We start from the raw sequence: 14461 nt of genomic DNA on the forward strand, positions 1-14461 counted from the left end.
AGGATTGTAAGGAATTGCTGTTTGTTTGCATTTCTTTTAATTGGAACTGGGACTTACTGTGTAATGGTCTCAGAGGAAAAAGTGATATCTATATACTTTGTACTTTCACTAAACTGAGTTCCAGTTCAGTTCTTACACAAGAGCTATATTTATGGTCTTATTGGCTCTGTGTACCATCTGTTTCATGTGCTACTGCTTTAAAAATAAAAGTCTAAAGGTGGTGGTCTGAATTTAATATTTTTTTTAGGGTAATCCTTGTATATTACATGTCAAAATGCTGAAAGAGCCATTTACTGCTTATGGCAAACTTTGAAAAGCATTACTTTAAAAATTCTGCCTCAGTCTTGCTTCATATTATCTCTCTCTTTTTTAAACGATACTCGAATGAAAACTGGTTAGTCCTGCTTTTGACTTCACAAATGTCAAGAACTTATTAAGTGTTTATAGGATCACATCTTAATCAATTATCGTTCTATAACAAATGAAGGAAAAAAGACTACTGCAGTTGAATTGTTTCTAAATATGATTTGTCATGGATAGAGTGAAAAGTCAATTGAGAGAAATAATTAAGGTGTAACTATGGAACAAAATATTTGAATCTGTTACTTCCCTCCAAAGCTGTGATTTCAGGATTTTGTGTTGCCTGGATAACACTACAACACACACTAATGCAATGAGGGGAGACTAGTTTATCACTTTGTTCTAGTGTTAGTCATGTCAGCTGTTATGGGATACACACACCAAACTCGTCTTGGCAGTCTTAAAAACATCTTTCAGATTTGGCAATGGTGCTTGTTGGACACTGTTACTAAGGGTATGTCTACACTACCCCACGGATTGGTGGGCAGCGATCGATCCAGTGGGGATCGATTTATCGCAACTAGTCTAAATGTGATAAAGCGACCCCCAAGCGCTCTCCCATCGACTCCTGTACTCCTCTGCTGCGAGAGGCACAGGCGGAGTTGACGGGGGAGCGGCAGTCGACTCATTGCAGTGAAGACACTGCGGTGAGTAGGTCTAAGTATGTCGACTTCACGTACGTTATTCACGTAGTTGAAATTGCATAACTTTGATTTTTCACCCCTCTTCCCCGCGCCCCCCCCCAGTGTAGACCAGGCCTAAGTAGTTTCACTGTCCACTGTTTTCCCCACGTATATAGAGTAGGGACTCAGGCATGGTGGCAACGCATGGAATGAAGTGTCACCTGCAGAATGCTTTTGCTTTGCAGACTGCGGGGGTGGGGGGATATAATACTTTCTATCCTATACCTGCAGAATTCAACCCACCCAGCCTTATTTGTACTGTTTGCCACAAAGAGAGCCTTGGTTTATTTTCTTAATCCTTTAATTGTAATTGAACTAAAAGTGGTTTTGAATATTTTGATTGACAAGTCAGACATATTTTGACTTTTCGGATCATCTGTCTGTGTACTGTGACCTCTGTTTTGGGATTCAGGATTTACCACAGGAAGTGTCGATGTAAAATAACAAAGGATATGGAATAAATAAGTCAAAGTGTTTAACAGTCTCCCTCAACCTTAAACCCACATAATATACATTAATACAAATACAAATGAACCCAAACCTGTACTACCATTGCTGGTTAACAATAGGCGCCTGTGGATCTTAGGCAGAATCAGCTAGCTTCTTGTGACTCTTTTTTTAAAATGACTTGCAAGTCCTTTGTCTCAAATAGAACCTTTTAACCTGCCCATTGAAAAGTATGTTTCACCAGGTTTCAGATAAAGTCCTCACCACAGATCGGTTCCCATTTGTGAATTGGACTGCTCCCTCCCACCCATCTATACACCAGCAAGGAGAATCGGCTACTCAAGGGTTCTAAAATTTAATTGCGCTATGACCTCCTTCTGACAACAAAAATTACTACGTGACCCCAGCAGCGGTGGGGATGGGGGGATTGGTTGGTTAAGCCCAAGCCTGCCTGAGCCCTGCTGCCTCAGGCAGGGGAGGAGGCCAAAGCCTGAGCCTAAGGGCTTCAGCCCCAGTTGGGGGCCTGTAACCTGAGTCCTGTCACCCAGGGCTGAAACTGTTGGCCCCAGGCTTTGGCCTCAGCAAGTCCAGCGCCAGTCCTGATGACCACATTAAAATGGAATTGCAACCCACTTTGTGGTCCTGACCCATAGTTTGAGAACCGCTGAGCTACATGAACCACAATGAGGGTAATTCCAGGCGAATTGACTGGTGGACAAATAGACTAGTTTCTCTGTTTATTTCCCCTTCCCCCCCCACCACAATGAGGAGTAGTATTCCTGCCCTGCCACTGAGAGTGATGAGAAATAAAGGAGCTCCAGTCCACTTCGCTTCCAGAGTTTCAATTTTAGGGGACCCTAAGGGCCTTAAACCTACAGTGGGCTTGTTATCCCCATGTTTCTCTGAGAATACTTATTTCCTCCTCTTCCTCAGTGACAATTTCCTCTGTTGGATTTGCAACTGATTTAGATTACAGTTTAAGATTTTTCCTAAACTCTTCTCCTCAAATTTATCTTTCCTATTTTAGCTCTTTATTTTCTGAAGGCTATTGGCTTTCCTTCAGAGATGATACAAATCTCATTGTGAAGAAATCATATCCAGGTCACTGCTGGGGTACAGTGTGATTTTTATATACAGTGTGATTTTCATAATTCCTGTCATCTGTTGCCCTAGAGAAGATTGATGATAAGAGTATTTTGTGGTTGGGAGATGCACTGTGTACCTCCAAGCCAGATTTAAAAAAGGACTTTGTCAAAATGATTTAAAATGATAAAATAAGTTATCAAGTCTTTTCATCAAACATTACATAAAATATTTACTAGATACTGTACCCCCTCCTTGACTTGCTCTTCTGTTTGTAGTACTACTTCTGAGAAATTGGGGTTGGATCCTGCCATTCCTACTCTGAAAACTCCCACTGTTAATAGAATTGTTTCCTACATAGAGGCTTCAGGATCTGGCACTTGTCAGGATCCTCTGTAACGCGCAATAAACTGGAGTTAATCTAATGTAAAATTTAGGTATGTGAACTTCACCTTTACTGAGATGTATACTCTTACTGAGTTTTAAATAGTGATTTATATTTCCTTCCCTGAATTATCTGCTCAGAAATAGGTCAGGAGGATTAATTTGCCTATAGTCTACTTGGCTGTTTTGTTTATATCTAAATTGCCATGAATCCTGCGTTCTATTGAGTCTCAGTTATTTAATCCTGATCAATAGACATGAAATATGTAAAAAAACTAATTCAGAACAAAGTTTTTCAGAATGGGCTATTATGTTTACATATCAGCCTATGGCAATTGAATAGGAGAAAGATGCTCTCATATCCAGAAAATAGTTAGTATTTGCCTATCTTGAAATCTTAGGAGACTCTCTACCCTTCTTCTGTTGTTCTCCCCATTCAGTCCTCTTAAAAATTATGCTGATTATTGCCTTTTTGCAGGATGTTATATGCTAGTGACCAGCAAGAACTGCCATTTAAAGAGAGAGTCAAAATGACTTCTATAAAATTACCTACCGCACAGTGAGGAAGTTTACTTCAGTACTTTCCAGCATAAGTATTTTTCCCAGGACAGTATATTTCAAACATATCTTTGTAAGGTACCAGTTTGGAGATGTCATTGAAGCCTTTTTCTTTTAGCTAAGATTAGGGCCAAGAGTTAGTTGGTTCCATTTTGGTGCTTGAGATAATTTTTCCAATTTATTGCTGAACTATCAAAGATCAGTTATGCTTCTATCTTATCAAAGTTGCTTGCTAATCACTATAACTTCTGCCGGAAGGATTGTACACTTAACAGCATCTCTTTCTAGTTATTCCTCCTCCTCCTCCTAGTGTTGGAGTGTGTGATAGGTTGGATCACAGAAACCCCCTTGGGGCTGCCAACTGATATGCCAAGACTACTTATGCCCGTGCTTTCCCTGCCAGCTTGGGACTCTAGCATCCTGTCTTGTTGAGCCAGACATGCCAATCTGCTCCCACAGAGACCGAGGGTCCGAACCACATCCCCTAACAGCTGTAGGCTTAAACTGAAAGCAGCTGAAGAAGTGTTCCTGTCTCTAACGCTCAGATGCCCAACTCCCAATGGGGTCCAAACCCCAAATAAATCCATTTTACTCGTAAATTGTTCTCCCCCTATAACACACAGCTGTTCCCCCCCCCCCAGGTATTAATACCTACTCTGGGTTGGTTAATAAGTAAAAAGTGATTTTTAAACACAAAAATTAGAATTTAAGTGGTTCCAAGTAGTAACGGACAGAACGAAGTGAATTACCAAGCAAAATAAAATAGAATATGCAAGTCTATGACTAAGAAAACTGAATACAGATAAAAACTTCACCCAGTAAGCTTTCTTTTACAGACTAATCTCCTTCTAGTCTGGGTCCAGCAATCACTCACATCCCCTGTAATTACTGTCCTTTGTTCCAGTTCCTTTCAGGTAGCCTCTCTAACCCCAAGGATATCTCTTGAGTCAGCTGAAGACCAAACAGAGGGGTCTCCCACAAGCTTAAATAGACTCTTGTGGGTGGAGACCCCCTCCTCTCTCCTATGCAAAGTCTAGCTCTGAGATGGAGTTTGAGTCACATCGGCAAGTCACAAGTCCATGCATGACTCAGTTTTTACTGGCAGCAGCCATTGCTTACCTGCTACCTTGAACGTCCTCATGTAGACTTATGTGGATTGGAGCCTTCCAAGATCCATTGTCCCTTAAGTGCTTCTTGATTGGGCACTTAATTTGTACATCATTTCTCAAGAAGCTGACCAAATGCTTTACAAAGGCTACTTAAAAAAATCAAGCTAGTACACAGCCAGTATTCATAACTTCAAATACAAAAATGATACATGCATGCAAATAGGATTTAATAGATTCAGTAGATCATAACCTTTGAAATGTGTTACATGGCCTATGTAGCTTAAAACATTCTAGTTATGTCATATATACATTCATAAGCATATTTCCATAAATCCTTATGGGGGGGGCACAGTCCACAGTGAACACAGGAAGTGCCATGGTAGATCAGCGTACTTGGTGTTCTGTCTCTAGCAGTGCACAGTACAAGACGCTTTAGCAGAGCATAAAAAATACCTATTAGTGGATAACTATGGAATAACCTGTCCAGAAATGTCTTACTTACTGTCATTTTTTATTTGCCTTATTAGCTGAAGGGCTTAGGTTTATATTACTTCTGTATATTTTCTTTAAAATCCTGTAGCTATTCTCATTTCACATAAAAAGGAGCTGGCATAATTTAAAACCAGTTCTTTCCAAATTGAGATTATTTTGACCCTAGTCATAAAGGAAGGTTTGGCATAAACTTTACATAGAACTCATTCTTCTGAGATAGAAATCTTGACTGCTTAAGTTCATTGCTTACTCCACTTTTCTTTCTGAATGGCTGCCTTCTCTCCTTACAAAAATGGTGAAAACTTGTCTTAGAGAGGCTATGAAAGGAGAGGTGGCCACTCCTATTCACTAGTAAGACCCATTTCACCAGAGTTTTGGCTAGGTAATAAGACTTTTATATCACAGGAAACCCCCCCCCCTTTCATATTTTCATTATGCTATTAATTTGTGCCCATTGCTTTGTGATAGTGGCTTTGATAATTAGATTTTCTTCCCACAAAACAGAATTCCTATATTTCAGATTCATGTAATTCTAGTTCAATAAATCATACTGATTTCCTATTGGTTTGTATCATGTGGGATACTGTTTCTTTAAGGAAGTTCTATTTAGTGATTAAAAGAGAATTTAGTGAAAAATCATTACATCATATTAATGAGAGAGAGGATCAAAATTGATCTAATAGATCTTTTATTTCTGCAAAGGCTTGTTATGAGATCCCTGCCAGTAGAGGGCAGATGAGATATTAAACTGCCTAACATACAGGTGTAAAATCAGGGATACTATTGAAATCAGTTGGCCAGACTTCTAGCCCAGTTCTTTTCCATGTAATTGGAATGCACCTAATGAAGAGTCAATGTTCCAGTACAGTGTTGGTCTTAAAGTCAACACTTGCATATTCTGCAGTGATTGGGAAAGGATTTGAAACCCATTGTTTTGGGACTGCATCGGTCTTGTATCACAATCAATTCCTGCTTTCTCATTGGAGAAGATAGCACTCCTAACCCTCCAAAATCTTATTTCTACTTGCATTGTGACAGAGATATGTAGTCAATATTAGCATAGGTTGTCTCCTTATCTAAGTAGTGAAAGATGTCTCTTTATTTTTGTATTTACTGATGTCTTTATCAAATTGCAATTTAATATAAGGTAAAAACTATCTGTTTAATTTATTATATAAAACTCTTATTGCATTAGGTAACAGCTTAATAAAATCTATACTAAAATTTTGACATACTTGTTAAATATTCCTAATTTGTAAACATTAGTCAATATCTTTTTTTCTGTATGGTGTAACTCAAGTATGTGGGTTACAGTTTGTTAACATATTACTCTACTTAGGTTTTCTCTTTTGGTTATTTTCTTTAGGTTGGTTGGAGTACTGCTCGAGACTATTATACATTTCTGTGGTCACCTATGCCAGAAAATTATGTGGAGGGATCAACCGTTAACTCTGTGCTGTCTTTTCAAGGTGAGCAAGTATATACTTGATAAATCACCATCTGTCTGGATTTGATATTCTATTGCCAATTTTTGCAGTTTAAAAATAGCAATTATATTAATTAAACTGTACATTTATTGAATTTTTAAATGTGCTGAGTGTATAGTGTCTCCAAGTTTAACAAAGAGAACTTGGACTTAAGAATGGAATTTTCCATGTCTGTTTCTTTTTCACATTTTTTTTTCTTACTTGTCACGTTTTACTAATTTTTATGAGATGTTTGAGAGAGTCTTCCCTTTTGCAGACCTGTTTCTGTGCTTCAAGCTTCAGGGAAATTATAATAGTGAATTTGCGATTTTACATAGCAACAGGGTGTTGATAAATGACTGATCACAGGAGAACCTTGTTGCCTGGAAGATGTAGTCAAACACATTTTTTCAGTAAAGAGAAAAAGGAATATAGAAAATGACTTGTTCAGTCATTTTGGGTTTTTTAAATACTATTAAAGATCATAGCAGGTTGGTGGTCATCCTCCCCCACCCTCCTCTGGGTCTGTGGGAGGCCACTGTTGAGCAATTAACGGGGCAATACGCAGCCTGGGGCTCTGGCCTGAAGTCAGGACAGAGTAGAGCAAACAGTTAGGAGTCTGAGCCCGAAGTCAGGGCAGGGCAACAAGAATCTGAAGCTCGGGCCTGTATTTAAGGTTAAGCAACAAACAGAGTTTGGGGCCCAAGATCTTAAGGTGTAGCAAAAAGTCCTTAGGACTTAAGCTGGGGTAGAGCACCCAAACAGAATCTAAGGATGGGGGTGGCAGGGTGGATGCAGACCCGCCCAGCTCTGCTGCATCCCAACCCAGGGCCCTAACAGTGGCAGAGTGGTTCACCACTGAGTCAGTGGGGATGCACCCGCAACACACTGACCTTGTACCGGGCCAGCTTTTAACCAGACTCTTGTCTAGTTTCTCTGGGCTATTTCCTATCTTCCCCCTCAGGGTGTACCTGGATCAGTAGGGGATCTTCTGGGTTGTCAGGGTAGAAGGCCAGCAGCAGTTCCGGAACTCCTCCATGATTTGATGAGCGGGTAACTCTGGCAGCTTTGCCAGTCCTCAGTGCCACAGGGGTCTGTGACAGTCTCCCAGCTCGGGAAGAGGCACCTGACTCCTTCAGCAGCTGCAGCCCAACTGAGCTTCCAGACCCGCCTTTTGTACTTCCTGTCCCGCCTACTGACTTCTGGTGGAAGGGGTGAGCATGGCCTGGCTCCACCCACCAGAGCTTAGTGAGTGGTCCATTCCCCTCTGGGTCTGAGTGGGAGGCCAGTCTGCCTCACTACAAACATTCTTTTGATAAATTGATCTGATGTTGAAGCCCCTCGTTAAATTGAGAATGATGTTCAGGTTAAGAGACGATAGAATGATGGAAATGAAATTCTTCTTTCCAAATTTTCAGTGTTTTTTTTTCTTTCATTTAAGATTTTCTGTCCTTTTCCAGGTTCCCTCAAATGTAACTTTTCTACCAATCTTTTTATCACATTCATTTTTATATGCTGTCTTTATCTTGAAGAAATGTTTCAAAATGCCCATGTTGCCTTTGAAATATTGCCTTTGTGTTGCCTCTGGTTTCTAAAATCGAATGCCCATATTCCTCATATCTCTCACTTGGTGAAAAATGAATTTGGGTAGTAAAAAGTTGTCAGAATATTTTATTCTCTAGTTGTGAGAAAAGATGCACTCTTCTCTGTCTTTAGCATGCAAGATTCACCAGGCATCAGTGAACAGAAATACAGAGCAGTCAGAGATGGGGAAGAGATGAGTATGTGATTACTGCTTGAAGTAGTGGTGGTTATATCTGTGTGCTTTTGAGTTAAGTATAGAATTAAGACTTTGAATAATAATAGAATGACAAATTGAGTCAGCTAGTGTTGCTGAATGCTGTTTTGGAGGTGAATATTATGTATTGTTCTAACTACAGGACCAAGTGTTTGAATAATGTACCACTACATAGAAAAATGGCTTACAGAATGGTGCCATCAACTGTGTGACTTCATTGTATACAGTGAAGTGTTAGTATTTATCCTTCAAGGATTTGCGGAAGATTCTTGGAGCTAGAGAGATGACAAAACATATGAGCTGTGTGGATTGATCTCTGGAGTAGGAATACTACTCAGATTTTTATTTTTCCAGCAGAAAAGTCAAGATCATTTATGTAATCTGTCCATGCACTAGCTGTATCTGATCTGAAGGGAAATGACAGTGACTCTTCCATGAAAGATGCTCACAGTAACATAAATGTATCCAGTCTCAGATTGCTCCATTTTAGAGATGCTCCTGGGCAACTTCTGATTTAGCTCCTTTATATGGAGAAAAGTGTCTCCATTCAGCTTAAGTTTGAGTACTTGTGTATGATGCTTTATAGTCCCATGCCCTCTATCTCAAGTCACTAAAAAAACAGTTCAGAGTTTAGACTGGTTCTGTGACACACAACCAAAGTTTCATCCACTTTTAGAGGATTTGACTGGTAGCTAAGGATTGCTAGCTTTGTGGGGTGTTTTTTGGTCTGCCACCGACTACTAGCAGCATTTATGTCTAATGCCTGAACTGAAGGTTCTGCAAATAGTCCAAACAGGAACTTTTGTTTTAAAATCTGAGATGGTGTGGAATGCTTAAGGAAAAATGCATCACATTCTAGAGCTACTGATATCTCGCTTCTGAGGCTGAATTATTAGATTTTTATTCTTTGCTAAACCCTTGTACAGATAGCAAGACAGATCCCTGCTCCAAAGAACTTTCAGACAGAATACAGATAAGGGAATGCAGCAGAAAACAAACAAGCAGAACATCAGTTTCCTCATATTATACTCAGAACTCAGTCAAACACTTCAAAATACCTCGTGCACAACCTCACATCACAAACACACATTTATCAAGCAGGCCCAACTACTGCCGCCACCATTTAGTGTAGATACATCTAATACAGTGACTGCACCTGAAGAAATATATGCAGATAATTCCCATTGGCTATTGCCAGCTCCAGGGGACCAGAAGGGAAGGTGGCATGGGCAACCTTTTCCCTGCTCCCCACCTTTTTGTCCTGTAATAATGTTAGATGGAATCCTGTGGGTGAGATTGAATAAGTTTTTGTACATTTCAGCAATTGTGGAATTGTCAGTGTAAAGGGATGTGTGTTAATGGGGTATATTGCTAAAAGAGGCAGAGATAAGGTTGCATGGGCAATCTTAACTGTGCATTTCCTGGTTTTCAGAAGTTTGTTTTGCCCAATTCAGTGGTCTGCAGGAGGGTGACATACCACCAAGAAAACATTAATGTAGTTTTTTAGCCACTGAATTATATCATAATTCACACTTAGTTTTGCTTTATTGCTTAGTTTAAACCAATGTACAGGAATCATAATTGTATACTGTGTGCAGTAGTTCTCATGATCAATTTGTTGCCATGTAAAACTGTTCTGTTTTAAATGTTAATTTTTCTTTCTTTAGGATACTATCTACCAAATGATGATGGAGAATTTTACCAATTCTGTTATGTAACCCATAAGGGTGAGATCCGTGGAGCAAGTACCCCTTTTCAGTTTCGAACCTCTTCTCCTGTTGAAGAATTGCTGACTATGGAGGATGAAGGAAATTCTGATATGTTGGTGGTGACCACAAAAGCTGGACTTCTTGAGGTTTGATTCAACAAACTCAGAAATGTTCTCCATATTCTTATTTATAGATGTTTATTTCTGGTTTTATCTGTAGAACGTGGTGAATTAACTTTATATAAAAATATAAAGCTAAGCAGGTCTCGTTGCAGAAGATACTTGTAAAATACATGAATTAAAGTTTAAACTTAAGTGCTCAGCACAGCAGTGAGCATAGCATAAAAAGTTAAGCAGCTATATTTATAGGTGCCATCTTGTGTTTCCCTTCCTTGTCTTTCAACTGCATTCCTGTTGTAGTTTTTTCTAATCTGTGTTCCCTCTGAAAGAGCCCCAAAGCAGAAGAAGAAAAATCAAGCTGCATAGTATCCAGATGCCTAACAAGTTAGAAATCGCTTTTATTTTCTCCAAGCAATGTTCTGTTATCTTCTGCCTCACACAGTAGCATCCATTTAGTGATTGTATCACAAATGCCTACAAAGATGTGCCCAGTGACAATCCCAACATTTTATTTGTGTTCACGACTTCATAAACAGAAAAAGGCAATTTCTTTGTTGAAATTGTTTGAATTAATGATTGGCAAAATCACTCTACATCTTCTCCCCATACTTCAGATTTGATTGCTGTTTTTAACTTGCCTTCAGATGTTGTGTTTGTGCCCCATCTAGGTTATTGTTATTTATCTGTGCTAGTTGGTTTGGGGATTTCAAGTACTGGGGATAATAGGGACTTTACACGGTGCTGGGTATCTAGCTGAGATAGCTTACCTTCCCTGTCTTGTTTGCTGTCTAGTGAAAGAATGCAGATTGATCTGAATAGCTGTTCATGTCATCAGAATCACAGAAAAAAGGAATTCCCACTTGAATTCCTGTCTGTTGTTCTATTACATTCTTCATTTGTCTTTCCTATGCTTTGGCTATGTCTACAGTCAGGATTTTGCCACGTTCGCCCAACATTGCTGTACCACATGGAGACACCTGCTTAGGGCAGGTCTAGATGATAGCATGCTAAAAACACTGCTTCTGGGTCCAACATAGCTCTTCCATTGTTGCTAGCACTGGTGGAGGGTAAAGAAAATTTCACAGAAACATGAGTATAAGTAAAGCCCACAACAAAATTTGGTTGTCTAGTACTAATCAAAGTTAACCTACACTCTGAAATTTCACAAACTAGGGAAGAGAGAGAGTATGTTAAGCTGATGTAGCCAGAGGGTGCACACCTTTTTTGGCTTCTGCTGCTTGTCATCTAGTGCTTGACTGATGTGATGGGAAATAATACACGTTAGTTTGTAATGGCTTGAAGGGAGTCCTAGGGGGCAGTGCGGGGGTGGAAATCACCTGAAAAGAATATTTATTCTGTTTTTTCTAGTTTAAAATTGAAAAAACAATGAAAGAAAAAGAGGAGCTGTTAAAGGTAACTACTGCTCTGGAAAAAGAAACTCTGCAACTTAGAGATCAACTTGAAAGACTGGAAAAAGAACTTAACCATGAAAAGCAGAGATGTGATCAACTCCAAACAGAGCAAAAGGTTAGTTATATAACTGGTTAAAGCCGACTGCATAATGTGTAATCCACCTTTTTCAAGAACTGACTAAACTGGATGAAAACCAGTTATTAAAAAACCCTCAGCAATTAGATGTTTACACTAAATTAGGTCAGTTCCTATTACCCTTCTGCCACTATTCTTTTTGTGTTGTAAAATAGTAAAAGCAGAGAAATCTAAAAATGAATTTACAGTGTCAGGTAAGGTTTGCAGGGGAAATAAAAGAGTAGCAAAAACCAGAAAGAACTAATGGTTGTAATTAGGAATAAGAATTACTCCACATATACCAGGGAGGAAACAAATTATCTAGGCAGAGTATTTTTAGACTCCTAATCAATTATTAAAATATGATGCTTTTTTTAAAAAAACAAAAACAAAACTATTTTTAAGAAGGAAATAAAAAAGTTGGGGGATAGACACGAATTGATACCATGGACAACTTTGAAGTAATAAAGCCTGTATAATATAGCTGTGGATTAAAAGGAGTTAATAGAATACTTGTAAAATGTCAGTGTATATACAAATCAACAGTTCTGAACGATATAGCCAGAGATCCAAAGAGATTCTGCTGAATACCTTAATGAACCGTTGTAATTTACTTTTGAAGATTCATGGTGAAATAGACAGGTGCTAGAGTGTTGCAGGATGAAGAAGTTCTAGTGTCAATTTTAAATCATGGAAGAAGCAGCAATCTGGCTATTACTGGCCAGTAAATCTTACTTTAGTCTTTAGTAAAAGAATGTAATAAATATTAAGAGAGAAATCTGTAAGTGCCTAGAAGTTAACTTTTTGGGAAAATGGATGGGGACAAAGGAAGGGGAAAGGGTAATATTACAAAATAAAGCCCGATGGTCCAAACACTTATGAATGTATTTAACTTCAAGCATGTAAGAAGGCCCACTGAAAGCAGGATCTATGACAGGGGTGGCTAAACTTACTGACCCTCTGAGCTGCATATGCTAATCTTCAGAGATTCGAGAGCTGGGGCACACCTGCCAGGATCGGGGCTTTAGTCCTGTGGGGGGCGCCTGCCGGGGCTCTGGGCTTCCGCTTCGCTCCTGCTGAAGTCCCAAGCCCTAGCAGGTGCGCCTTGTGGGACTGAAGCCCTGAGACCCTCTCCCACCATCCCCACTGGGCAGAATCCCCTACCCTATCAGTCCATTACAATGCAGAGGTCCCTAGCTCTCCCACCCCCAGTCTGGTAGGGAGAATGGAGGAAGGGTCTGGGGGACTCCGCGAGCCACACTTCAACGGTAAAAGAGCCACGTGTAGCTCATGAGCCACAGTTTGGCCACCCTAGGTCTATGATGTATATATCATTGTGGCATCAAAGTAGGCTTCACTAAGCATTTGAAAATGAATTTGTCCGGGGATGCGAAATTAATTTGGTCTAGAATATGAATATGGATTAAAAAGTATCTGAAGGACTGTAAATTAAGGGTAATAAAGACAATGTATTGATTTTGGGGTGGGATTTGTGGGATATCATACACATTAGTGTTCTTGATCTTGAAAAGGAGATAAAAGCATTTAATTTTCTGATACTAAATTCAGTTGAGTTGGAGACATTGAGGACAGAATGCTATTGCGAACAGACTTAGAGAAGCTCGGCAATACAAGCAGGAAACAACATTGAGATACCACCTGACAAATAAACAAATACATCTAAGGGAAAATACATTGAAACAGAGATTCAATTAAAGAAAGATAGTTAGAAAGTGGTGACATCAACAGACCACAGATGGTGAGAGACAGTGAAGTAGATATACAATTGCAATGTGAATTGTTTTCAAATAAAGGCTAATACAATAGTTTTAGGGAAATACAAACAGGAATAATTATAATTTGAATGAAATTAAATTTAGGCAAAATAATAGGGTTTTCTGTCAAGTTTCAGAGTGGTAGCCATGTTAATCTGTATCAGCAAAAAGAGCACGGAGTACTTGTGGCATCTTAGAGACTAAAACATTTATTTGAGTATAAGCTTTCGTGGGCTAAAACCAACTTTGTCGGAGGCTTATTAGATTATAGAATAGCCTCTTAAAAGAGGCGGCAGAAGCTCATTATTGACAATTGGTCCTCGCAGCAAACAATCTTGTATTAGCACATGAATGTGGTGGTTGTGGTAGTTCGTTATTTAAAGGGGTTCTTATTTCTTTCTTTAATTTTTTCCATAATACTTTGTATTTTGAAATTCTATTCAGATACAGAAGAAAAAAATATTTAAAAGCTAAAGGTGAAGCTGAGCTTTAAAAAATTATACTTCCTAATATACCTTTAAGACATATTTTATTAAGTAAAATATAAAAAATTAGAACAAATTCAGCCCATATAGTAATGATAGTTGTAATCTCTGCAGGGTAACCAACACTTAATGGAGGGAGGATGGGATGTGAGTTTATAAGCCTCTGCTGAACAATATTTATAATTATATGGTTTAAACGTAACTCAAGTTGAAACTTGGCACGCAAATTCTCTGATGGGGTTAATTTTTTTTTAACTTTCTGCAGCTGCTTTTAGCTAGAAGAACTCAAATAGTATTTTGACTCATTTCAAATGCTCTTTGCACTTGAGTCTTTATATTATGTTTGGAAAAACAGGTATTCCATACATCTAAGAATAGATATTTTTATATGTATGTGTGAGATGTGCCCCAGAGAGCGGTCTGGATTGTTGTTCTCCAACCTAGGATGACTCTTACACTTTTCACA

General features: G+C 39.0%; 1 protein-coding gene across 3 annotated transcripts in view; it reads left to right on the forward strand.

The window, feature by feature from the left end:
- TAX1BP1 (Tax1 binding protein 1) overlaps positions 1-14461 on the forward strand; it is a 78200-nt gene that overhangs the window by 17601 nt on the left and 46138 nt on the right. For all 3 annotated transcript variants that reach the window (XM_030550848.1, XM_030550850.1, XM_030550849.1), the window contains exons 3-5: positions 6483-6585; positions 10048-10235; positions 11577-11735. In XM_030550848.1, coding sequence (XP_030406708.1) covers positions 6483-6585; positions 10048-10235; positions 11577-11735 — 450 coding nt within the window. The remainder of the gene's footprint in view (positions 1-6482; positions 6586-10047; positions 10236-11576; positions 11736-14461) is intronic.

The sequence above is a fragment of the Gopherus evgoodei genome, chromosome 2, assembly GCF_007399415.2.
Source record: "Gopherus evgoodei ecotype Sinaloan lineage chromosome 2, rGopEvg1_v1.p, whole genome shotgun sequence".
NCBI classification, from domain to species: Eukaryota; Metazoa; Chordata; order Testudines; family Testudinidae; genus Gopherus; species Gopherus evgoodei.